The 27551-nt window shown below is 42.4% G+C and overlaps 1 protein-coding gene across 1 annotated transcript; it reads right to left on the reverse strand.

Moving 5' to 3' along the window:
- Positions 1 to 157: 157 nt before the first annotated feature.
- Positions 158 to 27445, reverse strand: LOC128119073 (cytochrome P450 4V2). Its single transcript, XM_052752132.1, has 11 exons — positions 26225 to 27445; positions 21376 to 21488; positions 15709 to 15794; positions 14856 to 15046; positions 14422 to 14491; positions 12463 to 12589; positions 9881 to 10066; positions 4630 to 4732; positions 3648 to 3782; positions 3382 to 3561; positions 158 to 1267 (listed from the first exon to the last, which is right to left on the reverse strand). Exons 1-11 carry the CDS (start codon positions 26436 to 26438, stop codon positions 1098 to 1100), a joined length of 1575 nt encoding a protein of 524 aa, XP_052608092.1. The 5' UTR covers positions 26439 to 27445; the 3' UTR covers positions 158 to 1097.
- Between the last annotated feature and the right edge of the window lie 106 nt (positions 27446 to 27551).

Below are 27551 nucleotides of genomic sequence, written 5' to 3' on the forward strand. Positions count from 1 at the left end.
TGCCCTGAGTGACCCATGTTGTGGGGCTTGCTAAATGCTGTTTGTTATACTGTTCTCCTCGATATTGATTCATGGATACATACTCTATCCTTTCCATTTCTTGCTTCTAATTTGCTAAGCCATGGGAAACTGAAAACAAAACAAGCCACACAACTGATCCTGTTAAGAATTATTTATTAAAAAGAAGTTTCTAAAAGTGATTGTGTGAGAAATAGTAGTATTATATACAAAATTAAAGTCCAAGGAATGTGATTCAATTTTCAGCTTGGCAAGGGGCTAAGTTAATTAGATGTCTAATCCTGAACCAAGTGTTATTACAGCATAACTAAATATGAAAGAACAGTTGTTTTTTTTCTTCCTCTAAAAGTAGAGGAATTACAAAAAAAGACACTGAAGGCAGATATCCTGAGCTCTAATCCATTTAATCATGGTCCTGAGTTCCATAAAGCCGAAGTATATTGTAAGAGAAAGTGAGAGGCTGGAAGTTGCCGAGAGGAATCTTTTCCAATGACATGATGTACAAGGTGATTGTGACTCCGCCAAAAATAGAAGACCCTCGCGTACAGTCACCAAGGTGACTGGCACTTGAGTCCGGCATGCTTTTCAGGGTAAAATCTGAAAGAGATCTGACAACTGCTTATCTCGTAACTAATGACACTGGCTCTAAAATCTCAAGCCCATGATGCTGAAGAGCTTGATTACCTACCATTTTCAAATGACACCATATGAATTTCAGAGTCAACAAGAATATTTTCTTAATTCTGAAATCTCATTGGAATGGTGTCTTTTGACTTTAACAAATGAAATTGAACAGGCTGATGGTTCCTTCTGTTATAATTTTTTATTATGTGTTTATTTCTGGTGCCAACTCAGCTAACAGTACCTTTGAGACCAAGAGCTGGTGTGGCGTGGCATCTATGTTGGTGATAAACACACAAAAACTCTCTGAGATGGGCTAGATCCCAAAATCAGTGGGGACAAGGAAAAACATTATGTCCAAGGATTCAGAGTTTTTGATTCACAATCTAAAAATTGCAAATACCATGTTTCTGGTGGAATGATCTTCATCATAAAAAGGTCATAGTTCGAGGACAAAGTTAGAGTTCTTCATGTCTCTTCTTCAGCTTGATCCAGATGCCATTATTTGGCCTAAGAATCAAATCTCCAGACAGGCCAAGTTCTTCTCTCTTCTGGTTAGATTCTACCCAGAACCTCCTCAGGATACAGGCAAGAACCGTCTTTTCCTCCATCACAGCAAACTTTTGACCTTTAAGTAAATGTAAAGACCATCACTTGAAATATAGACACAACTCAAATTTGAGACACAAGAAGCTGTGACATAGTCATCACTTCGCAATCAGGTGGGCCAGAGGACCAAATCCCTGAGATGATTGCTAAAACTGAAGAGTTCCAAGCATCCTGTTTGCTCCCACATGAGTCTGCTTAGCTGTGGCAGCCAAGCAATCTACTTTAGCAATACCACGGACTCTCCCATCTACAGATTCCGTATCTATGGATTCAACTGACCATCAGTTAGAATAGTTTTTAAAATTACATCTTTACTGAACATGCATACACTTTTGTCTCATTGTTCATCCCCTAAGCAATAAGAACAACTATTTTTCATAGCATATAAATTGTTCCTAGTATTACAGGAACCTGCTGATGATTTAAGTATACTGGAGGATATAACTATGTATTCACATGCAAATCCATGCCAGTTTATAAATAGGATTTCACATCTGTAGATGGCTATCTCTGAGAGGTCTTGGACCAACTCTGGGATTAGAATGGGTATCAGATGACACCTAGGGATGACTGACAGCCAGATGAATTTGGGCTCATTTAAATTGAGAATTTCTAGATTGGATTACAATTTTTTTTAATCAGTGTGTATGTATACACGTAGTGGGATAGAGGGTGTGCATGTAAATACAAGGCCCTGGTCCCTTGGACCTGGAATTGCTAGTATCTATGAGTCATGCAATGTGGGTGGGTGGTGCCAGGAACTGAACTCAAATCCCCATTAAGAGCAATATGGGCTCTTAACTGCTGCCAACCCTTCTAGATGGTTTTGTATTGCCTCCTTCATTTACTCACTCTAGAGTAACCGATATGGCTCAGATCCATATATTTAGATCTACTCTCATTTCATTAATGTTGGCATTCATATAAGTGATAAAGAGCTGCAAATACTAAAGCCAAATTGTTTATAATGCATGGGGTGTGCATTCATAAGTACGTGACTGGCAGTCACGCAATGCCCTTTGTTTGGGTCTGCGATTCTTTCAAACAAAAAATAAGTCTTATCATTTACATTTTTTTTTCTACCACAATAACAAAGCTAAATCTCTAGTATTTTAGAACTCTAAAGGTAGCGAGGCAGAAGGTGCATGCCATCAAGCCCGATGACCTGAGTTTGATCCCTGAGACCCACATGATGGAAGGTGAGAACCAACTTCCAAAAGTCATCCTCTGACATCCACACTCCAGCTATGACATGCCCACGCATACCACGCACACTAAATAATTAAATATCTACCACGAAATTGATTGTACTTTATGTTATAGGCAGAATTATGTCGAAATCCAAAATTCCTATGCGGAAATCCTGACTCCCAATAATACAGTCTTTCTCTCTCTCTCCCTCTCTCCCCCCACCTCCCTCCTCCCCTCTTTACTCTCTCACTCTTACTCCTTCTCTCCTTTGTTTATTTGAGACAGGGTGTCACTGTGCAGCCCTGGCTGCCCTTGACCTCACAGAGATTCCCACCTGCCTCTGCCTCCTGAGTCTAAGCCGCCACACCAGGCAACTCCCAACATTTTGTACTATGAATGTCCTTAGAGCTAGGGCCTTTAAATAAAAAAATTAACACTGCGTGGTTACATTTAAATGAGATAAGTGAGGTCATTATGGTGGGTCTCAAAACAAGCCGAGACCACGACATTCAACACACAAGCACACCCAGAGAAAAGACCAAATAAAGACGCACGAAGAGAAGGCTGCCACATAAAAACCAAAAGAGAAACCTTGGAAAACCCACCGACACCTTACCCTGCTGAATGACGAAAGGTTTAGTTCCTATCATTTCAAGTAGTCCTCTCTGCTGTATTCTGTCTCCGAGATCCACCCTTTCTGCCTTCCCACCAGCAGGATCACAAGTGCACACAACAGCCAGCTTTACACACACACACTTAGGGACAGACTTGGGTTTTCACGCTTGCACAATACCAACTGAGCTGCCTACCCAGCCCCTAACAATGGCATTTTGAAACTATCCTGTAAAGTGGAAGGAAACAGAACCCATCATGCTTCAGAGATTCTTGTGAGAATCTATCACGTGGGCCTGAAAGGTCAAACCCACTCGCATGGATACAAACCGATACAGTTTCTAGGTCCCGCAGAAAAGGGCACGTAGGCATAGGGATGGCGTCCTTGGGAATTCTCCGGGAAGAACCGCTCTGGCCGGAACTCCTCAGGATCTGGGAAGTGTTTGGGGTCCCGGTGCAGTGCATAAGGAATGATGACCGCTTCCGTGCCTTTTGCAATTTTGTAACCAGCTGTCAAGAGAGAATGATGTGTCGGGACACTCTGCCAGATAGACACGAGAAATACAACCCGCGCTGCCTCCTGCTCTGATACCCACCGACTTCACAGTCTTCATTAAGACTCCGGGCAAATAAAGGGACAGAGGGGAAAATTCGGAGAGTCTCCTTAATGACACAGTCCAGATATTTAAGCTTCTTCAGGTCTTCCAAGGTGACAGGGCGCAGAGACCTTCCTGGTTAAAATAAATGGACACAATGAAAACAAAGCCCTACCTAGACTCAGGGAGGTAAGACATCACAAAGCGCCACCGGACCACAACACAGAAAGCCAAATGTCTACCAACGAAGCAGAATTCTAACATCATGGATAATAAAATAAAATGAAGCATTCAGGCTAAGTAACAGAAAGCAGATAAGACAAGACCATCTCCCATGTTAATATGTTAATAGGAGTCACATTACAAAGACAATGGCCTTATGTGATTCCATTTATAGAAATGGAAAGTAAAAATGGTGGCTTCCGGGGGCGGGGCTAAGGAAAGAAAGATGAGTGACTGTTCAGCAGTACGGCTTCCCCTTGGGGGGCTGACAATATTTTAGAGATGATGGCGCTTGCTGTGTAGTAGAAACAAATCCTCCTGCTGTACCCCCATCGCCACTCTCACCTTGCCAGATGCAGTCACGTGAAAGCACTCTCCCTTTACCCTCATGACTCTCTCCACCTGTGCCCTGGGCTCCCCGACAGCATCCTCTTGGCATTGCTCAAAGGCACAGCCCGTGACTCTAAGCTGTAAGTGCATGTGTCTGTTTTACCGATTCAGCAGTAGGTCCATTGTGAACAGTGTCATGGATCTGTGTATCCTTCGCTTCTGCTCTGGGATAGTTAGTTACATGTCAGGACACTTGTCAAATGCCTGCTAGGAAATTCACTTGGCCTTGTCAACGAGACAGGTGCAGGCAGGAGTCCTACACCATGGCCTTCTGTTGATGACAATGGCCTCCATCTTTGTGGGTCAAGAATGGCCACTGCTTCCATGGACTTAGGGCCCCCAATAGAGCTAACAAAGGGGCCCAACGTACCAAACACATCATCCAGTTCCTTGTCCACTTTTCTCTGGACTTCTGGATAAGATCCCAATAGGTATAAGGACCAGTTTATTGCAGCTGCTGTTGTATCATGACCCTGTAAAAACACAAGGGGTGGGGGAAACATTTAAAAGCACAGTTCTGTTGGGGGGGGGTGTGAGGACAAAATTGAACTCCCCCTGTATCTACAGCTGCAGTATGACTGCAGAACCTAAATCATTCAGTGCAGCTGCTCACCTCAGTGAGCGACAAACATACTCAACAGTCTCTTAGCTGGGTAGGGTTGACTTACTTCTGTAATCCCAGAGGGAGAAGGCTGAGGCAGAAGGATTGCTATAGTGGTAAGGTTTTATTGTCAACTTGACACACCTGGGAAGAAAGAGACTCAATTGAAGAATTGCCTCCATCAGACTGGCCTGAAAACATGTCTGTGGGGCCTTTTTCTTGATTAATGATTGATGTGGAAGGACCCAGCCCCCTGTTTGCCTGGGCTATATAAGAAAGGTAGCTAAACATCAGTGGAGGCAAGCCAGTGAGCAGCATTCCTTTATATTCTGCTTCAGGGTCCTGCTTTGAGTTCCTGCCTTGGCTGGCTTCCTCTGCTGGTGCTGGACACTGAGAAATATTTGGGGGGTTCTAGGCATACTCTCTCCTAAAGAAATTGGCTTGTAGTCAATTTAGTACTTGGCGAGTCTCGGGCAAAATGCTAAGTATTTTGTAGAAATGAATCTTCATAACTCCAGGAAATGTTCATTACTACCATTCACATTTTAGAGATTAAATAATAATAACAACATCCCCAAAGGAAGTGAAAGTAGGAAATGAACACAAAGTCTGACGACAAAACAGAGACTGTAGTAGAATATTATTTTAAGGTGTGTTACTTTGTTAATGTTGCATTTGTTTAACTGTGAAGCTGTGTTACTGTGCCTGTCTAAAACACCTGATGGACTAATAAAGAGCTGAATGGCCAATAGCGAGGCAGGAGAGAGAAATAGGCAGAGCTGGCAGGCAGAGAAGATAAATAGAAGGAGAAATCTGGGAGGAAGGAAAAAGAGGATGCACCCAGAGAAGAAGGAGGACTCCAGGGGTCAGCCACCCAGCTACACAGCAAGTCACAGTGTAAGAAATAATAAAATTTATACAGAAATAAGAAAGGCAAAAGCCCAGACGCAAAAGATAGATGGGATAATTTATAGCTAAGTTAAGCTGTCTAGAAACAAGCCAAGCTAAAGCCGGGCATTCATAATTAAGAATAAGCCTCCATGTGTGATTTATTTGGGAGCTGGGTGGCGGGCTCCCACAAAACAGCAAAAACAAACAACACTGTACCACTCTGCTGTGAAACTCTAGAGTGGCCTGTGGTAAGGAGTCAAGTCCCCGTAGAGACATCCTGATGCTCCACCCTCTCCATATTTCAGGCATTCAACTCCTTCCTCCTTTCATCTCCTTTCAGCTCTCATTCCCATACACCTGCAATTCCTTTACAAAGTGACTCTGGACTGCAGACAAGATCCAGGTGCTGCTGCTCAGCTCTCTACTGAGTCAGGCAAGGAAGCACTCTCCTAATAACTCAACGGCCTCTCTTGAATACACGGATGTAAGCCCGATTCAAGCATGTGGGAGCTGTCTCCTGAGCTTCCTATGGATGAAGCAAGACATACAGCAGACTTGACAGAGGCACATCAGTGGGAAGAGGAGGGCTCACGCTCTCAACAGTTTAATGGCTGAAACCTGCAGCGATGAGAGCCTGGAGTGAACAGCCCACATCCAGCGCATAGAGGACGGTTCAGTATAGTAATTGAAAAGGATGGGCCTCCGACTCAGTGCAACAAAGAACAACTTCAAGAGGGAAATGATGGTTACTAGTGGGAATTAGATGTGTGGGTTTGCCTATACACATATGTGCATATGTAAGCACATGGGAAAATAGAGATGTAAGATCTCAGTGCTTAATGTGAAATGCTGATGATAATATATATTTGCTGCATTGCTTATATGACTTCTATGATTCTCGATGTACTTTTTTTTAATTGTTTTTGGGTTTTTGTTTTTTTTTTGAGACAGGGTTTCTCTGTGTAGCCTTGACTTTCCTGGAACTCACTCTGTAGACCAGGCTGGCCATGCCTTCCTCTGGAACGACAAGGTAAAATAAACTCTTCCGTACATTGTTCTTGATCATGGTATTTTATCACAGCCACAGAAAGTAACTCAGGCAAGGTAGTTAAGGTAGTTGCTTTGTTGGGCACTGAACCATAGCTTCACACATACGAGGCAAGTAATCTACCACTGACCTTCCCTGTCCCTGGCAAAAGAAAGAAAGAGAGAGAGAGAGAGAGAGAGAGAGAGAGAGAGAGAGAGAGAGAGAGAAATAAATAAATAAATAAATAAATAAATAAATTTAAAACCACGATTCAGTCTAGGTCTCTCTTTACAACACAGGGAAATCAGTTAGAGCTGGGATGATATGAGGTATTTTATTTAGGTCATTGGCACAGAATAAGAGCCCAGGTCTTCAGACCCTTAGTATAGCTGTGCCCTCTTACATGGTAGGACCCTTCTCTGGAGAAGAATGGATGATGCAATCCATTTGCATATTTCTGCTTTTGGAAGTCATCTTCAAGAAATCGATTCCTAGACCAGACTTTAGGGAGCTTTCCCCATATTTTTCCTATTAGTTTTACAATTTCATGTCTTAGAGTTACCTCTTTAATTCATTTTGAGTTAATTCTTGTTTAAAGGGTGGGATAAGGGTAAGTTTTTGTCCTCCTGCATGTGGCTATCTAATTTTCCAGACACCATTTAATGTAGATTCTTCCCACTGTGTATTCTCAGCACCCTTGTCAAATATCAGATGATTACAAATGCATAATTATTTCTCAAATCTCAAATCTATCCCATTGGTCTGTATGTATATTTTTATGCCATAGCCATGCTTTTTTGATTACTACAGCTTTGTAGTGTATTTTTAAAGTAACCAATATGACTCCTTCATTCTTTTTTGCTCAAGCTTGTTTTGGCTTTTCAGTGTCTTTTGTGATTTCATATGAATTTTAGGATTGGTTTTCCTATTCTCTGAGAAACATTATTAGAATCCTGATAAGAACTCTACAGAATATATAGATTGTACAACAGGGATGTGCATCAACAGGTAATTAGACTTTAAAACTGTAGGGCATGCATAATAAAATAGTATGTATTCTCTTTTTAAAAACTAGGAGATCCTGTTATCTGTGATAACATGGATGAATCTAGGGGGCATTATAGGAAGTAAAGTAAGACAAGACAGAAAGAAAAGTAACATATGATCTCACCAACATGGAGAAACTGAAAATAATTTCACTCATAGGCATTCAGAGTGGAAGGACAGTTACTAGAGGCTGTGGCTGGTGGCTGGTGGCTGGGGAGGACGGGTGTAGGGCCCTGGTCTCCTCCCATATTGAGTAAAGCCGTTGCCTGCTTGCCGACCTTGACCAGATGTCCTCCCTATGCTAATTCCTTGCCGGTATCCACCCTCCTGAACACTTTAGGGAAGTTCTTTGTTTGTGTATCCTGCATATTGGGCGTTAACAGCTTAGATGCAAGAATGTAGAACATTCAGTAGCAAACTTCTGCCCTCCGGGGATCCGCCATTGTGCTGTAAGCCTGTATTTAAGGTTTCCTCCCTCTTTCAATAAACGGCATTCGGCTGGCATTCGGCATTCAGCCGTGGCGAATGACTCACTGTCTCTTGTCCCTTATTTTATAATCCACAGCCCCTCGCTCGGACATGGTGAACGGGTGGTGGTAGCGCAGGCTTTATCCCTACAGACGGGAAGGAGAGATCCTCAAAAAACACAGAACCTCAGATGTAAACAGTGAATTATCATGATCTATTGCACAGTGTGATGGGTTATAATTAATTACAATGTATTGTGTAGCATGTTCCTACTCCAGAATCAGGTAAATATGTGAAGGTGATGGATACGTTAATGAACATGATGTGCACATTCCCTAACATGTATGTGTATCAAGGCATCACACTGAACTCCAGAAGCATAAACAGTGGTTATTTGCCAGTTAGAAATGAAATAAAAAAATTAAACAAAATCAGTAGTACGGGAAGTACATCCAGAGGGCTGGAGGCAGAGCAGCCAATGCAACGTGATGCCCAAGCACTCTGGGACCCTTTAGAATCCCATGCATGTGTCCCTTTCCTCCACTCGGAGGCTGTTGCTACATCATAGGACTTTCTGAAACCTTAAATTTGCAACACACCTGTAGAAAGCTCCACTCTTTGTAATATTCCTATAACATTTAAAGCATATTTGCAAGAAGGGTTTTAAAGAGATATTAACATTCCAGAAATCCCATTAGAATCACAAACTGGTTAGATTCTCTTTGTCTAAAGCGACCCACAGCAGTAGTTATGTGCTAGACTTTAAAGGACTGAAAAGGACATGTTTGGGGAGGTTAAGAAAAACATGAAGTGACATAGGGAACTGAGGCCAGTGTAGAGTTTCTTGTCTTTTTAGGAAAAGTCTGGGGGACCTTAAATTTTCTTAATAAAAAATAACGTGTCTATCATCACCCTGTTCTTAAAGTTTATAATGTCTGAAGACGTTATTAAAGGTTTCCAATTATACTAAGCTGCTTTAGTATTTGACTGTTTTTTTTTTTTTTTAATTTCTGCTTGTGATTCTAATGATCATTGAAACTGGGGGTGTTTTAAATTATAATTTATTTGTGTTTGTGTGTGTGTGTGGTTTATAGTATGGCACATATGTGGAGATCAAAGACCAACTTGTAGAAGTTAGAGATCTCTTTCCACCATGTTGGTTGTAGGGATCCAACTCAGGTGGTCAAGCTTAATAGCGATCACTTTCATTAGCTGAGCCACCTTCATGTTCCCATTTCTGTGGAGTTTTTTTTTTTTTAATTTTATTTTTATGTGGTTTGGTGTTTTTGCCTGCATGTATGTCTGTGTGAGGATACCAGATTCCCTGGAACTGAAGTTACAGACAGTTGTAGGCTGCCATGTGGGTGCTGGGACTTGAACCTGGTCCTCTGCTCTTAACTGCTGCTGAGCCATCTCTCCAGCCCCACCCCACCCCCATTTTTGTTTGTGTGTTTGTTGCCATGGTGCTGAGGACGAAACCTAGTTCTTGTGTGTGTGTGTGTGTGTGTTAAGCAGGTGTCTCCACCATGGTAAAACCTGAGCTATGAAATGCTTCAATAGTGAAAATCACCTGGCAACAAAAATTACCTCAAACATGAAGGTGTCGACTTCCTCGCGGATGTCTTCGTGGCTTAACCTGTTGCCATCCTCATCAGTCACACTCAAAAGCAAGTCAAGAAAGGCCTTGCGCTTACTCTTGGGGGTCTCAGAAACCCTGCCAGCACTCTTATAGTCTTCCTCCGCGTTCATGTCATTGATCCGTTCAGCGATGACCTGCAGGATGTAAATAACGTTGAATACAAAATTTGCACTTTGGGTGAGGCTTACTGGTACATTTTCCTACGAAAATACGCTGTCTTCTTTAACTTATTTTTCCCCCAAACTTTTCCTGTTCTTTCTATTTCAATGGCACTTAGGCTCTTGTGAAAAAGCAACAAAGCCCTTGGTTAAGGCTGAGAATGTCATGTGGTGAAACTATTAAATACGAATTTAATGTTAGGTCAAACCCATAATTTTCAAGTACGATTTTTGCAATCTTTCTAACATGGGAACAGAGTCACTGTCTACTAAACCATCCCCTGGAGATGGGAGGGAACTAGTGAGGAGAAGTGTAACTGGTAGAGATGAGACAGCCACAGAATGCACTAATCCTCGATGCCTCTTGATGATTGCCTCTGGTTACGGAGAAAGGACATAGCAAGTCAATGAACCAATAGCTGATGAGCCAGTTCACCCTGCCTGCTTGCTCTTCACTGAGCCCAGAATGCCGTGCCCTCCGGTGCTCATGTGACTGGATCCCGTGCCACGTTCAGGTCTCAGGTGATAGCCACGCCTACCCCGGTCCCTAACACTCCCTGTGTTCATTTGTCCCCACGTCACCTATCACCGGACATGCTTTGCATCTGCGCTTTAGTGTATTTCCCCACAGTCTCAAGTACCACCATCCACTCGGCAGAGTCTGCTGCCTTTGTGCCTTGATTCCCCCGCCCAGATGAAGAAAACTGGCAAGCATTCTAGAGTGTGCATTAGCTACGTCTGAATAACAACAACGACAACAACAAAAACAGTCCATACACCTGCTGTGCTCATGTAGACTTTTTCCTGTTGAGTAACTGGCAACCCTCCTATGAAGGCACTTAAATGAGTGTATTCTCAGAAATTTGGGAGCAAAATACTATGTTCTCTTTGTGGAATTTGTAAGTGTTTATGTCTCAATATATTTTTTTTTCCATTTTTTTTTCAAAGTGAATGGCACTGTTTATGAAGTCTGGACTTCATTACTTATTTTTACTGATGTTGATGCTGTTACATTTAGAGGGAAAATGTGATTATAAAATGTGGCTGTTTCTCCTCCTGAATCCTGGTGACTACACTGTGGGCAACTCAAGGCAGCATTTCATTCACTTAACCTCCACTGGCTTAATCACGTGACCCATTGGTAGCTTGTCCTTATCACAAAGAGGCAATCCACAATATATTTTAAGCAAAAATTACAGCAAAGAAAAGATACATTTCAGTGGGAAAATTTCACCACATTGCGATTTGTTCTATATTTTCAATTAAACCTTGTTTTTTGATAAACATGTCTTCAACCAAAGATGGATATCCTATGTTTAAAACAAAACCCCTACCACCTGTTTGATTTTCAGTTTGGAAAGAAAAATAGTACTATCAAATTAATTTTCACTGAAGTATACTATGCGCTGCATTAGATGTCCTTTCATATGAGAGCTACTGCCTTCCCGAAACATTCCCCATGAGGCTCATGCACAGATCTCTATCCCTTTCCTCTTCTGTCCAGAACCCTGTTTGTTAATAAGTCCATAGAATGCTCTGTAATTATGATTATGGATAACCTCCTCTCCTAGACTACTCTCCAGTACTGCAGGGAACATCTTTGTCTAACTAAGTTCTCTATTTCCAACACTGGGTGCAGCACATGACACCCAGCAAATATTTCATTGATGCCAGTTAAATATACAATTTAAATATAATATTAATCCTTTTGGCATTACTATTCTATTTAACTTTTATGGAACAAATATTCTACTCCACGGCCCTACATTTGGGTATATTAAAAAAAAAAACATAAAAATCCTGGACTTGAGAGTATTCTACTTTTGGTAATAGCTGCATAACATTGTGAAGTCATTTAACTCCACTTGATTCTATGCTTCGTATATTTTAATGTATGCACACAGTGACGCACACATGAACACACACACACACAACTGTTGTAGAATATTATTTTAAGGTATGTTACTTTTGTTTGTGTTCCATTTGTTTAACTCTGTGAAGCTGTGTTACTGTGCCTGTCTAAAACACCTGGTGGTCTAATAAAGAGCTGAACGGCCAATAGCGATGCAGGAGAAAGAATACATAGAAGAAGAAATCTAGCAAGTGAAAAGAGATCAAGGAGCCAGAGGACTCCAGGGGCCAGCCACCCAGCTACACAGCAAGCCATGGAATAAGTAAGATTTACAGAACTAAGAGAATGGGAAAAGCCCAGAAGCAAAAGATAAACGGGTTAAGGAAAGCTAGCAAGAAACAAAACAAGTTAAGGCTGGGCATTTATATTAAGTATAAGCTTCCATGTGTGATTTATTTGGGAGCTGGGTAGCACCCCCTCAAAAAAAGAGTAAAATACCAACAACAACAACACAACTTACATTGTTGGTGAAAGTATGTAGGATCTTAAGTCCCCTTCTGTGTTCCCGTCCTTCTTTAAAGATAAGGTACGAAAGGTCAAACCAAAACCAGGGCATCTTGATTCTACGATATATCATCTCACTCATCCTATAAACAAGATAACAGTACCTTTTACATCAGAAAGGTTATCCCCCGACCTTTGGAGCCTGGCCTTGATAACAGCAATAAATGAAATGATGCTGACTAGCGTTCAAGGCTAATAGAGACCCATGTCTAGCGCTACATGGTGGGACAATAGATTACTAGACATAGCATGGAGCTGAAGCAGTATTGGTTGTATTAGAGAAGTGAAAATGTACTATGAAACCTGCAGAGGGCCCCGGGCCAGTGCTTTTGCTTCCACAGAGCAAGTTCACAGCTTCCCAGGAATGTTGGAGCATTTATGCCAAAGGTTTAGATAAAAGTCTGCCTCTAAGCTCTATGCTCTTACTCCACCACTCTTCCAAAGACATTAAAAACTCTGGGGCCAGTGAGATGGCTCAGCAAGTAAAGAAACCTGCTACCAGACCTGACCTTCTGAGTTCCAACCCTGGGACACACATGGAAGAAGGGAAGAACCAACGTCTACAAGCTGTTCTGTTTCCACATGTGCGCCGTGGGGCCATGCACACCCACACTCATGCATGCACACACAAAATAAGCAAATATAATTTAGAAACATAAGCGGTCTTTTACAAGAAATGGCATATTAAGTAGCAATCTGTCACGGAGCTGCTTCCAGCACCTGCCTCTCATTTCACATGACAGGGCAGACAGACCTCTGTTCAATCTCCCTCAGGACATTCTAAGTGACAGCTCTTTGAAGGGGCCTTTCCTGGACACTATATTCTAGAACATATCCATGTTTTGCAATCTGGTAACAACTTGGTCCTTTCTCTGTCAACAACTGTTAAAATTCCTAAATTTCTATTTCTTGGTTCAATGGCCATCTCCCATATTACTCTGTGGTCTGTGTCAATTTGAAGCTACCTGGTAACTGACTATATGGTGGCTGGCTGGTCATAGACGATCAGTAAATACTTGTTAGGATGAAGTTGAGTGATAAATTAAGATTGTATAAATCAAATCAAATCCTAGCCCCACCTCCTAGTAGATGAATAACTCCATGTACTTTTAAAGTTAATAAAAGATTGCCTCAATTGCAAAATCAGCACCTACTCAGTGCAGAAGATATGAAAGAAAATAAATGGTATTTTAAATTTTCCAATAAAAAAAGCACACAGAACAGTGGTAATGATCACTGCTAGCACTGTGGAATAGATCTAGGGCAGTGGCTCTCAACCTTCCTGATGCTGCAACCCTTTAATACAGTTCCTCATGTTGTGGTGACCCCCACCCATAAAATTGTTTTGTTGCTACTTCATATCTATCTTTGCTATTATTATGGACTGTAATGTAAATATCTGATATGCAGGGTATCTGACATGTGTCCCATGTGAAAGGGTCGTTTGACCCCCAAAGGGGTCACAACCCACACGTTGAGAACTGTTATAGAGTGTTCATAACTGATCCATAGAAACAGTTGACAGGCTATTAGGACTGTTCATATCTTTCTTTCGTCACTTGGCATCAGGGTGCAATTAGAGATTTTAAATTTCTGTAGCACTCAGATATACCATAATTTAAATTTATAACAATTACCTGTTGCTAATGCTGATGCCTATATCATGAAGTGACTCTTTAGTTTAAGATTTCACTTCAAACACAATCAAAATACCACACAGACGGATGTGATTAGCAATGGTTTCAAAGCCCAAATCAATAGCAATTTCAAAGTAAGTTAAGAGACCCCACCACACACACACACACACACACACACACACACACACACACACACACACGCACACGCACACACGCACACACGCACACGCGCACACACACACACGCACACACACACACGCACACACACACGCACTTACCTATACACTGTACGGACATACTCAGAATCATCGTTACTTTGCGCTCCAATGTTCTTCCCCATGGCTGTTTCTGCAAATACAGACGGGAGCAGCAGTTTACCTCACAGGCAGCTGTGGTTGCTGTGTGGCCGGGGACACAGAGGGACAGGTGAAGCCTGCTCTGTTATCTTCTATTTGCTCTTCTTTTCCCTCCTGCACCTCCTACTTACTGTTCCTGTCATCCTTTCCCCTGGACCTTCCAGGCAAGGTGACATGGTGACTGCTCGGGTCATCCCCCTAGGAATGGCTGTGGCTTCTTGGGGAGAGTCTTATAATACCACCACCCGGAAGGATCCTGGGTCCTTTCCAATCAGCGCCCTAATTTGTCCTACCCATGGAATCCTATATTCTATTCAGGCCATTTAATTTTCAGGGCATAAACCAATCAGACTTACCACAGATTATATCCAAAGCACAAAGAGTGATGTGAAAAAAGCAGTTAAAGACTCCTTGGTTGACGTGGCTTTCAAGCTTATCGACCAATATATTGGCTTGTTCGTTCATGACATCTAAGAAATCCTCCAGAATTGTAAAATGGAATGTGGGCGTTAACATTTTCCTCCTGGAGCGCCACTTGTTCCCAGTACTGCAAGCAGGACAGACACATCGTAATAAACTAGAGAGCAGTAAAGCCACAGCGCAGCAGCCATGAGCCCCGCCCAGTCAACGTAATTCTGAAACAGCCTTGACCACAACATCGCAATGGTCTCATTAGAATGAGAAAGGCATATGATGGTCTCACTTATTCCCATGGTGTCGCTATCTGGAATTCATTCCATGATGTTAATATTTAAAATTACTTTCACAAAATAGAAAATGTTGAGAACATTTTGTCCATTTCTAAGACGAATTTCTGAAAATCAGCCCCTCCCAAAGCCTCAGTCTTCAGACACCCATATGCTCTGTGACTCGACCTTAATGTCTACTGTTTGAATCCTGAAACAGAGTTTACTAAATGACTGTTCCTGGCTGAGCACTCCCTTGGGGAAGAGGCTTATTTCCAGGTGCCACATCAAGGCTGATTTGTGTCCTTACCTGCGGCTGCCTGGATGCCCACTAGCTTTTCAACGCTTCCCCTCACCACACGTTTTTATCTACTCCAGACCTCTTAATTCTTAGAGTGCTTTTCACACTTATGAACTCATATCTGGTCATAGGCATGCCTGGCTAGAAACTGTCTATCGACACAGCTGGAGGCTACCAGATATCTGGACGGTTGTCTATCAAAAACATCAGACAGTGCCTTACCTTGTGAGAAGTCCTAGTCCCAGCCATGGCTGTAAGAACTTGTACATATATGATTTATCAATTTGCTTCGAACTGGTCAAAATTACCTTAAGAAGAGATTTAAAAAAATGAGGGATTTAGACATCAAAACAACCACAGCTATAAGAACATTAGATTAAGTCTGCTTTTCAGATCAATATTTTATCAACATTTATTATTCTCAGTGGTTCATTTAGTTCTCATTCCTAAAAGAAATCTGCTCAGAGTTTCAAGCATACAAATAAATTGTCATCCAAGCTTGGGGACTAAACGGAGCTGAGAAAAATGAAAAGGTGAATCCCTTGATTGTCTTTGGCTTTTCTGTTCGCTGTGGGGAGTTCTTTGTCTCCTGAATTTAAATTTATTCACAGCACTTAAGCTGGAGCTAAGGCATCACTAAAGCCAATTTATGAGCTTTTAAACATTAGTCAGAAATATTGCCCCTGGTACCCTGACCTTGGAACCCTTGATTCAGAAACTTGGGGAAAAAAAACAAAACAAAACAAAACATTTCACTCTTTGGAACCAAATTAGACTAGCTACACAGCTTCATCAAGAGAAAAGAGGGAATTAAAAAACAAAAACAAAAACAAAACCCCATCTCCTATTGAACCACATATATTTCCTGGGCCCAATCTTCCATCTTTTTTGGCCCTCCCTTGTCCTGCTAGTCCATCCAGAGCTAAAGACTTGTCTTCACCTGAAAACAGCGGTTTTGCCACAACTGTGGATGTGAAGGGTGGGCATGATGTCTCTCTGTGGATGCAAATTTAATAGCTTTTAAAAGTCTGTTTAATCACCTTTTTAAAAAAGGTAACCATTGAAAAGGAGACTTAGAAACTGTGGCTCAACAACTTGCCAGCATCCTGATTAATAATAAACCAACCAAACCCCGCAAGAGCTTAAAATAATGTCCCTAATACGAATCAAATTCTGACAGTAGCCTCGTGGTTGCCTACTCCCCCAAACTCCCTCTCCTGCCATGGTCCCTCAAAACAAACATGATACTATGACTGATGTAAAGGTTTCTTTGTTTATTTGTTTGTTTTGCTATTCCTTTACACCTTGATGATACAGAAACATTGGCCTTTTCAGTGCTCATTCTCAATTATTTAACACCTATGTCTCAGTTTCATTACCCCCACCTCTGCCAATGGCGGGCAAATAAGGCAATCCACCCTACTGAACACAAATTTCCTCAGACTTATATATTTCATTATATGGAGGATCTCTCACTAGCTTCCCCTACTAAAGACACAAATCTAATTGTTTTATACAATTTATGAGCTTCATGATAAAACTTCCATTTACTGCTTGCTCCAGACAAACTCCAGTTTTGTCTGATAAACAAAGATACAGTTATCTTGGATATATTGTCACTAACTCTTTCATCAAACCTCATCAATTACAAGTGTCTCCCCTCCACCGCCCAAAAAAGATAATGTTAAATTCTCTTCTACAACTCTTAGGCAATGTCAATTGGTTTCGGCCTTCCTTGGAAACTCCCAATGTAGCTCTGTCTCACCCTTTTGTGTCTCTTAAAGAAGACACTGACTTAAACTCATCACCTTGGATGACCACACCTAGTCGCCCAAGCCTTAGAACAACAACTCACTTCCTTGTCAATGATTAGATTTACTCCCTTTATTTATTTATCTCCGATACTCCTCTTCCCTTTACAATTAACCACCACTGCAGCCATTTTAGGATGGTTATTTTTTCCCAATACACCTCAAAAAAAAAAAAAAAACCATCACTCAACGGAGCTGAACCAAAACCATCCATCCCTTCCATGTCTCAAAACAACTTTCACTTTCTGTGCTATAGACCTCAGAAGAATAGAAAATAACATTTACAGGGTTGGGGGACAACCTTCTCTTCACCTCCTTCCTATAAAGACTTCGTGTACAATTGTATGACTTCCCATACAGGCCTTCTCTCATAAATACTCACTGTATTTCTTATGCACTGACCATTTTACCAGACTGAGTCAACAAATCAGACAAAAGGGACCATTGCCTAGCACTATGATGCTGGGATATGGCACTCTCTTGTAAACTCTATAGGAGCTACCACCCAATGGGCAACACTTTGGGCTGCCTTTTCTGCTTCCTGACAACTCCCTGATTAACCTGTCCATCTCCTAAGAGATTCTCACTGTGTGGCTCAAGCCATTCCACTTTTATTTCAAGCCACCTTGGTTCATACCTTAGACTCCTTCTTGTCATCACTATCTGAAGTCCCCTTCTAGACAAACCCAACATGTTCTTATTCAATCCATACAGGAGTGCCTGGCCCCTCACAGAAGAAGACCAAATTGCTGTCAGTCATTGGGTACCACCACCCCAAGAGGAGTTAACACCCATGGTTTTCATCCTAATGATTTTGACCAATAAATATAACTCACATACATTTCTTTGTTCTTTTCAATTTGTTCATGTTGGCATTGATACTTTTTCAGGTTTTATATTACTACAAAACCCCATGAATCTGTTGGAACTATTTCTAGATAGTTATTACCTGCTTTCTCTGTAATGGGGTCCCTAAACAAATTAAAACAGTTAATATCTGTGGTGGTATTGTGTTCCCCAAAATATTGTGTACCTTAATAAACTTATCTGGGGTCAGAGAACAGAAAAGCCACAAGATACTTAGGCTAGAAAATGTTAGCACACGCCTTTAATCCTAGCATTCCAGAGACAGAAATCCCTCTGGATCTCTGTGAGTTCAAGGCCGCATTGGAAACAGCCAGGCATGGTGACTCGCCTTTAATCCCAGAAAGCAGCCTTTAATCCCAGGGAGTGGTGGTAGAAAGCAGAAAGGTTTATAAGGCGTGAGGACCAGAAACTAGAAGCATTTGGCCTGGTTAAGCATTTTGGCTGGTTAAGCATTCAGGCTTCTAGCAGCAGTTTAGCTGAAAGCCATTGGGATGAGGACACAGAAGCTTCCAGTCTGAGGAAACAGAACCAGCGGAGGAATTGGCAAGGTGAGATAGCTGTGGCTTGTTCTGGTACTCTGACCTTCCAGCATTTACCCCAATAACTGGCCTGGGGTTTGATCTTATTAATAAGAACTGTTAAGATTGATGCTACAAATATCCTACTGGTGCTCCTAAAACTTTTATCTAATTTTGTCAACTTTGGACATTTATGTCTGCTGTGGCATTCCATGTAACTGCCAAGGATAAGCCATAATTAAATGAACCCAATTATTATTCAAAACTCAAATACAAAAATGAAAGCTGGGACTAAAGGATTTCTGTATTTCTCAATTTCCCTCCCTGACACCTGTGGGAAAATATCATTAAGAAGCAAGAAGTTTTATTTAAAAAAACAAAGTAAGCCAGGTGGTGGTGGCACACGCCTTTAATCCCAGGACTTCAGAGGCAGAGGTCGATGGATCTCTGTGAGTTTGGGGCCAGCCTGGTCTACAGAGTGAGTTCCAGGACAACCAGGAAACTTTGGAGAGAGAGAGAGAGAGAGAGAGAGAGAGAGAGAGAGAGAGAGAGAGAGAGAGAGAGAGAGTGCAAAACAACAACAAAACCCACATGGTTTTATATAAACTCCCTCAAGAACTCATCAAATAGCTACATCCTATTCCACCCATTAATTGGAGCTATGGCTCCATGTCTTTGCTTTCTTCTACCAGACCATCTCTAGTCCTCAGTGTGACTGGGAAAAGCCATGGACTGGCACCAGAAGACAACCTGAGTGCAGAAGAGGGCCCCTCTCCTGAGTTTAAAAGGCATTCCACCTTTTCCAAGAATCATTAAAACTATAGTAATGCTAATTCATGCCACTCCTCCAACATACTCCACTACTACCAACCCCACATCAATGGCCACTTTGATTGATGTGCCCCTTAATTAATACAGCTGAGGGAGTAGGACTGTAGGAATAATTTTTCTGAGAATGCTGCCTGTAGCTTGCAGTTACAAATCAAGCTTCCACCCCATCTGTAACAAGTTAATACTGTGACTGGAGATCATTTATGACTGTATTTTTGTTCTGCTTACATGCTGTGTATTCAGTGTTCTATATCTTTAGAATGAATGGACCTTTAAGAAAAACAAAGAAATCAACCTTACTCTACTTTGGATTCCCAATGTAATTAAGTCCTATAAGCTCAACTGAATGCATTCTTGAATTACCATATTCCCTGTTTTTTGTAACCCACTCATGCCTCTGACTCAGAACAATTTATGTGCATCTAAGATATAATAACTAGACCTAAAACCATTCCCTGAAAACAGCAAGATATTGAGAGCAACACATACACACAGATACCCCACACACACCTAAACACATACATACACACCTCACACACTACACACACACACACACACACACACACACAGACACACAATGTTGAAAGAAGCATGTGGACAGGCATTGATAATATCTGGTTGTGACTTTATGTGTTATTCTGAGTCAAAAGGGTTAGAAAGATAATTTTTCACTTTAGGACAACCCTACAAAAGATGATTAAGATAAAATTTCCTCATTCCTTCTCAATACCACATTCACTGTACTGTTTAATAAATGGAGAGAATAGCCTCTACGGTGGTTTGAATGAAAAGGGTATATATATGTGCTCATATATTTGAGTATTTGGTCTCCTCTTGGTGGAACTGTTTGAGAAGGATTAGAAGGTGTAGCCTTGTTAAATGGGGTGTGCCACTGAAGTTCAGCTTTAAGGTTTCAAAAGCCCATACCATTTCCAGTGAGTTCTCTGCCCAATTCTTGTGGAGTGAGATGTGAACTCTCAGCTACTGCTCTAGTACCATGCCAGCTTGCCTGCTGCTTCCCTGCCACAATAGTCATGGACTCTAACCCTCTGGAACCATAAGCCCCAAATAAAAAAATCTTTCTCTTATATTTGATCTTAGTCATGGTGTTTCATCACAAGCAGGAGAACTAAATAACGAAGACAGCCTCTGTTCCAGACATCAGGTTGGAACACTCCAGAACACTCCAGGCTTGCTACTGGGCACACAACTCCAAGGCTTAGTTTCTTTTCCTTATGCTCCACATCCCCAGCACAGTAATATATTTATCATTGATATAATATGAGACCCTGAAAACACCCCTATTTCATTGGCCATGAATTTTGAACTCTTAAAACTGCCTGGTATACCAGGCTTGGTGCAGGGCCACTGCACTAGCTGTTCAGGAGGCTGAGGAAGGAGAGCTGCAGACAAGTTCAAGGGTAGCCTGGAACTACAGGATGAGTTCAAAGCCACCTTGGGCCACTCAGTGTCTCACAATTAGAAAATAGAAAAAGGAGTAGACCTTAATGGAAGAACATGACATGCAGTGGCCTTAGATTTAATCTCCAACACAAAACAAAACATTAAAAACCCAAAACAACAACAACAACAGAAATCTCTCAGATGACTTCTTTAGAAAGGAGAACAAGTATATTGAGACCTAGTGAGGAATACATGTAGCTCTGGGGAGTTTTTCTCCCAGGAATGCAACTGAATTGCAGTAAGAAATCACTGAAAGGCCTGCACAGTGCCTCCTGAGCGAAATGCTCTGCAGATGGAGTGTAATGAAAATTGAAGCTGTATTTGTTCCTTGTGTTCTGATGAACTTCTTACATCGTAGCCTATAGCGTGCACTATCCACTGTAATAGTAAATACCCACCTCCACGTTCTCTGCCTTATAAAGGGCCACCAGGGGCACTGGTCCAATCCAAAGTTTAATGATTGGCAAGGGTCGAAATTCTTCTGTATACTCAATTATCTGCTGGAAAAAGTCTGGAAGAAAAAATATTTTGTCCTAAATTCAATGGAGACAAGAATTTATTCATTGAATTGTACAAATATATGAGGTATGTGATATGTCACCATTAAAGGAAACTGGGAGAGGATGTGAGCACCCATAAGTTTTGCAACATTCCTGTATCTATAAGGTTATTTCAAAATATTATCTGTCCTTCAAATAAATACAACAACGATGTAAGTTATCATAAGAACTATTAGGATTTGGTGTGGTGAAATGTACATTCTTAATAAATCAGTACCTGATGCCACGGAGCCAGAAAATGGTAGAACCTGGCTGTGTCCCAAGACCCCAGAACCTGACATCTGAAGCACACTTGGAAAAGAAACTCCAAATGCTTCCTAGATTGAAAACCATTGTTAAAACTGCAGGGAAAGGTCTGGGAAGCTGGTTCCGCCAGCAAATTTATCCGCTGCCACCAAGCCTGACGACCTGAGTTTGATCCCTGGGATGCACTTGGTGGGAGGAAAAGAGCTGACCACAGGTAGATGACCTTTGACCTCCACCCATGCACTGTGGTGCGCACACCTCCACAAACACACACAGAAAATGAGTAAATACATAATTTAAACTAAGAAATTGCTTCAAACTTTCAAGAATTGGAGCTGGAGAGAGGGATCCATGGGGTAAAAGCACTTTCTGGTCTTCCTGAGGACCCAAGCTCAGTTCCCACCACTCATGGCAGACTTCCTTAAATCCAGCTGCAAGGGATCTAACATCCTTTCCTGGCCTCCACAGGTATGGTGATACTTTATTTGTACTGAAATGTGATTTTATTTGTATGTTAATAAATAAAGTTGCCTGGGGGTTAGAGCTAATAGCAAGCCATAGCAGCAGCTGGGTGGTGGTGGCGGGTGGCGGCATCGGTGGTGGTGGTGCACACCTTTGATCCCAGCACTTGGGAGGCAGAGCTAGGCAGATCTCTGTGCGTTCAAGGATACAGCCAGCATGGAGACACACGCCTTTAATCTCAATACCAACCACAGAAGACCTGGAGGTCTGTACAGACAGGCAGTGACGAGGAGGTCATGTGGTTGGGTTTACAACCAATGAGAAGGCAGAACAGAAAGTCAATAAAAGGACAGACAGACAGGAAGTAGGCCTCTTGCTGAGGGAAGACAGCAGTGGCAGGAAGGGTAAGGAGGTTTTAAGCTATTGCTCTGACCTCTTGGCTTTTAACTCTGTATTTGGCTCTGTGTTTCTTATTTAACAAGATGGTTACATCTATACTCAGGCACCCACACATATGTGTCATACTTTCACACAGATACATGCATATACATAAATATATGTGTATATATGTATTAAAATACTTTTTAAATTGTGGGCTCTATCAACTCATTGGTTTCAGAGCATTCTGATACACACATATACATACATATATGTGTATATATGTATTACAATATTTTTTAAATTGTGTGCTATATCAACTTGTTGGTTTCAGAGCATTCTGATACACACATATACATACATATATGCGTATATATGTATTAAAATGTTTTTTAAATTGTGGAATCTATCAACTCATTGGTTTCAGAGCATTCTGTTCCACATTTACTGTCTGTCTGCCTTGGTCTGATACGGTGGGAAGATGAGGGCATTTGAATCTGTGGTTGGAGGGAGTCAGGTCCCAGAGTTGGGCCCTACTGGGAAAGCTGGTTTATTTAACAGGAAAGATGGGCAAATGCAAAAGTTTAGATGCCAGCAGCTGGAGTCTACATGCAATACTCAGAGTAAGGTCACCCAGGCCTGAATCTGGACACCAGCCACAGAATAAAAGGCACAGCCTCTTACGTAAGGGACAGAGTAGCTCAGAGCAGAGATCCCATCCTAGAGTGTTCTGATAGGCCCTCTTTTGCTGAGCTCAATACTGAGTACAAAAGGTCTCAATAAATGCTTGACTGGCACTTACAGGACTTACTGTAAACAAGTACATCTTAGATAGTGATCAGGAAATTTGGCTCAAATTACATTTTAATCCTAAACTAACTGCAATGGTTACTTCTATAAACGAAACAAGTAAGAACAGCAACAAAACCCTTAGCTCAGAGAGGTCTCAACAACTTCCCAAATTAGTCAGTTTCATAACTGAAAATTGAGCAATGGTTTTCTCATCCCCTAGTCCAGCACTTGTGGACTGAATAAGCCGTCCCTCCGTGAGTGGACATTCTCCTCACTCAGAGTCACTCCAAGGAGAAGGACTTTAAGGAATCCCATCAGCTCGAAGTTCTTTTTCATCTTAGTCACTAAAGATTTTCATGCATTTCCCCAAAATATGAATCTTACTAAGGGTAAAGTTGGAGGGGTTCTAAGGTTATGACCCTTCCAAGTAGAATTTTGATCCCAAACATTCCAAATGAGGAAATTCAGAAAAGACCAAAATATCTAAACTCTAAAACCCTGGACTAACATCCTCAAAATAAAATGACAGAAAAATAACTTTTTTAAATTATATAAAAGATAGTTCCTTAAAATTTCAGAAAGTGGTTTACTTGAAAACTGTATAAAAACACTAGAATGCCTCAGGGTCCACTTTATGCAATAAAGTAAGTAGTCATATGTATGCTTTTACAATCAAAACACCCAGATGTATTAATGACAATCATAAACAGATTAACTGTGTTCATAAAGAAATGGGTCAAAATGAAAACATATAAACACGTATCACCATCACTGTAATGGCTTGCACCTCAGTGCACGTTTGCTGGCATTTGAAATGTCATGACAGACAAACAGAAGTGTGATGACGACCTGGATGAAATCCCACCATGGGGAAATGCAGATGCCCAAAGAGCTGAGACCTCAAGGAGATTTTTCTTTGGTGGATGCAGATCTCCTCATTCTTTGAGGAGGCTTCAATGTTCTCATACACACACACATAGTGCTTCCTCAAAGAGCCGACCTTGTGGTAATGCACTTGTGTTGAGACAAACATAAAAAAAAAAAAAACAAAAAACCCCAGTGCTTAAGATGAATTAGAACTCTAAATCTTTGAGCAGTTTATACCTTCAGAAGTAACAGCCGTGAGAGATGCAAAATGAAAATGTATGCATAGAAAACTGGGGAAGAGGTGTCGGGGAAAGCCAGGGGCTTGCCTAAGTACTGCTAAGTCTGAAGGCTGGCAAGCCTGGACTTCTGATGACCAAGGTAACTGAAGAAAAGCTCAGAAGGACACCAATTTGCTTTCTCTATTGTTTCTTCTGTACGCAGGATGGGTTGGATGCTGGGATTCTGCCCATGTGAAAGATGAGTTTTTCTTAGCTGGGCCACTCAGATTCACACACTAACCTACTTGGAAAAACCCTTTACAGACACACTCAAAATAATACCTTGCTGGGTCTCATTCTACTAAACATGATGGGACTCCCCTGTATCTGACAGAAACACCAGATGGTTTCCTGAGAATCTGGCTTTCTAAAAATAGCTCTTTTACTCCCCAATGGGCATTTTGGGTTTTGGATTTTGTCTTCCATGATTTTCACAGTGGCATTGTTAGGATGTACTTTCAAGTCTCAGAGCGGAAGGGGAGTTTAGCTTCCTTTTGAGTATGGGCAACTAAACAGCATGAATGTTACCAATGTGGTTTTAACATACCTACATGTGCTGGTGGGTAAATTCTAATATAAGCCATGTTGATTGTTAGGTGACAACTTTACTTGGGTTTCTGCTAGAAAATATTTTGGTACATACTTTCCTGTGATGTCCCCAGTTTATTCATGGCAAGTTGTCCTGAGGGTTCGTTTTTTGTCTGGGGTCCCAGAAATAATAATAAAGGACCTTAAAAATATTTAAAGTTGATGACCAGCCTGTGAAGCAACTATTAATAATTAATCTGAAGAAAGGATAGGTTCTGGTGCAGGTACTTTTAAAATGTGCCATGCTGGATGTGTCTCCTCAGTTCTGGGCATCCTAACTTACACAGGCATGGAAACTAAGTGTTAAAAGATGGAATACCACAAATACCACTACATGTATTTTTTTTTTACATCAATAGGAAAAAAAGTGCATAAAACATTTTTAAAAGATTATTTCGAGTTTTTTAAAAGATCATTCTTTAATAAATTACGTTTTTTTCAAACTGGCCATAACATTTGCCTCAAGGCTCAGGCAGAGAGTCTGCTGAAGAAGCCTTGTAAAACTTCCTCAGAAGGATCAAAATACAAAGACCAAGAGGATTTTAACTATTGGTCAAGTCAAACAATGTCTGGGCCAGGTGGTGGCCAGCCTCAAAACAACCTCTGCTCTCCTGCTTTCTTAACTAACAGACAAAGAGGAGCGGCATTAAGTTTGAGGACAGGTGCAGCTTTCCAAGGGAGTTTCCTCCTTAACGCTTTGCAATCCAAGGCAGGAGGAAGGAGACTTCTGAAACACTGGGAAAAGAGAAAAGGCCGAGGGAGCCACAGGAGCTCCGAAATACTGCAATCTGTTATAGACACGCGTGTGTTTCCTACGCTCCTTATAGGATGGGAGAGACAGAGCAATTTGGCTGGCACGAGCGTGGAAACTGGAATTGGGAGCGCTGGGCATCTATTCTTTAGGGGTGAAAGATTTCTTCTTTCTCCTAGCAGCCAAAGAGAAAGTGGGTCTCAGGGACGTGAGGACCCCAAGTGTGGCAAGGGTGGGGAGAACTCCGTTAGACAGGCTTTCCAGACTGACAAGGAGCTCTAGCAGCCTTCGGGTCAGAGCACAGACACCTTGTGCAAATCCTTACCTGTGCTGTTGGGTTTCATCAACAGCGCGTGGCCCACCAAGGGGTAGGCGCGGACCACCGATGGGATAGGCCGCATCTGCTGCCATTTCCGCGCGTAGCTCGCCACCATCTGCAGGATGTTGAGCAGGAGAGTGGCGCCGGCCACCGAGACCGCGCTCGCCGCGCCCCAGAGCAATAGCTTCTGCCCGACGAGCCCCAGCCAGAGCCACATCATCTCTCTGATACTCTTCTCTCCCTGCTGGCAGCGGGCGGGTGGCGATCAGCGGCTGCAGCCGAGTGACGGAGGTCTTGCTCCAAGTTCAAGCGACAGGGTCAGGGGACCAGTTCAGGAACTCCGGGATGCAGGAACTCCGGGATGCAGGAGCTCTGAGCTCCGCGAGAGCACCCAGGACACGTCCGGTCCGCTCGGGTCTTCCTGCTCTGGACCCGAGGAGCTCTGCAACCACCGCCGCCGCCGCCAGACCCTGGGGACAAAGTTTCTGAAGCTAAAAACGAAGCGCTTTTGGATTGTTGCGATGCGCCGCTGGAGCCTACGTAATCTACGCCGGCCTCTTGGGTGCTGGCGAAAGCAAAAGAAAACCCGGAACAGCTTCTGAGTCTGAAGTTCAGAACGCACTTGAAACTCCCAGGGTGGAAAGATGACAGGGGAGGTCGAATTTAGGACAGTTTCTCAGTTTGTCGATGGAGAAGAAACTAGAAATTCACATCACCGGCTCTGGACGCCCCTGAGGCCGGCTAAGGTGGGCGGTTGAGGATTTTGCAACAGCGCTCCCCCGCCAGGTGTGGAGGGATTACGGATCTCAAATGAACAGAGTTCTGCCTGTGTGCATGCCTGCAGACCAGAAGGGGGCACCAGATCTCATTACAGATGGGTGTGAGCCATCCTGTGGTTGCTGGGAATTGAACTCAGGACCTCTGCAAGAGCAGTCAGTGCTCCTAACCTCTGAGGGAGGAGGTATTACATGAGCAAGCGGGGGTCAGGATCATGATGGAGAAACCCACAGCTTGGCAGCCTGCAATGGGACTGACCTAGGCCCTCTGCATATGGGTGATAGTTGTGTAGCTTGGTCTGTTTGTGGGTCCCCTAGCAGTGGGACCAGGATCTGTCCCTGGCACAGGAGCTGGCTTTTGGGGACCTATTCTCTGTGGTGGGATAACTCGCCCAGCCTTGATGCAGCCGGGAGGGGCTTGGTCCTGCCTCTACTTGATATGCCACGCTTTGTTGACTCCCATAGGAGGCCTTACCCCTTTCAGAGGAGTGAATGGGGGTGGGGGAGGAGAAGGGGCTAGAAAGAAGGTAGGGGGAGGGAACGGGATGAGAGGAGGG

This window comes from Peromyscus californicus, unplaced genomic scaffold, assembly GCF_007827085.1.
Source record: "Peromyscus californicus insignis strain IS unplaced genomic scaffold, ASM782708v3 Scaffold_23__1_contigs__length_62951481, whole genome shotgun sequence".
Classification (NCBI taxonomy): domain Eukaryota; kingdom Metazoa; phylum Chordata; class Mammalia; order Rodentia; family Cricetidae; genus Peromyscus; species Peromyscus californicus.

Coding starts and splice junctions, on each gene's coding strand:
- LOC128119073 (XM_052752132.1), bottom strand. CDS start 26,438: ATGATGTGGCTCTGGCTGGGGCTCGTCGGGCAGAAGCTATTGCTCTGG. Junction 4,733..9,880: donor TCGACACCTTCATGTTTGAG/GTAATTTTTGTT, acceptor GTGTTTTTACAG/GGTCATGATACAACAGCAGC. Junction 3,783..4,629: donor GGAACTGGATGATGTGTTTG/GTACGTTGGGCC, acceptor TATTTTAACCAG/GAAGGTCTCTGCGCCCTGTC.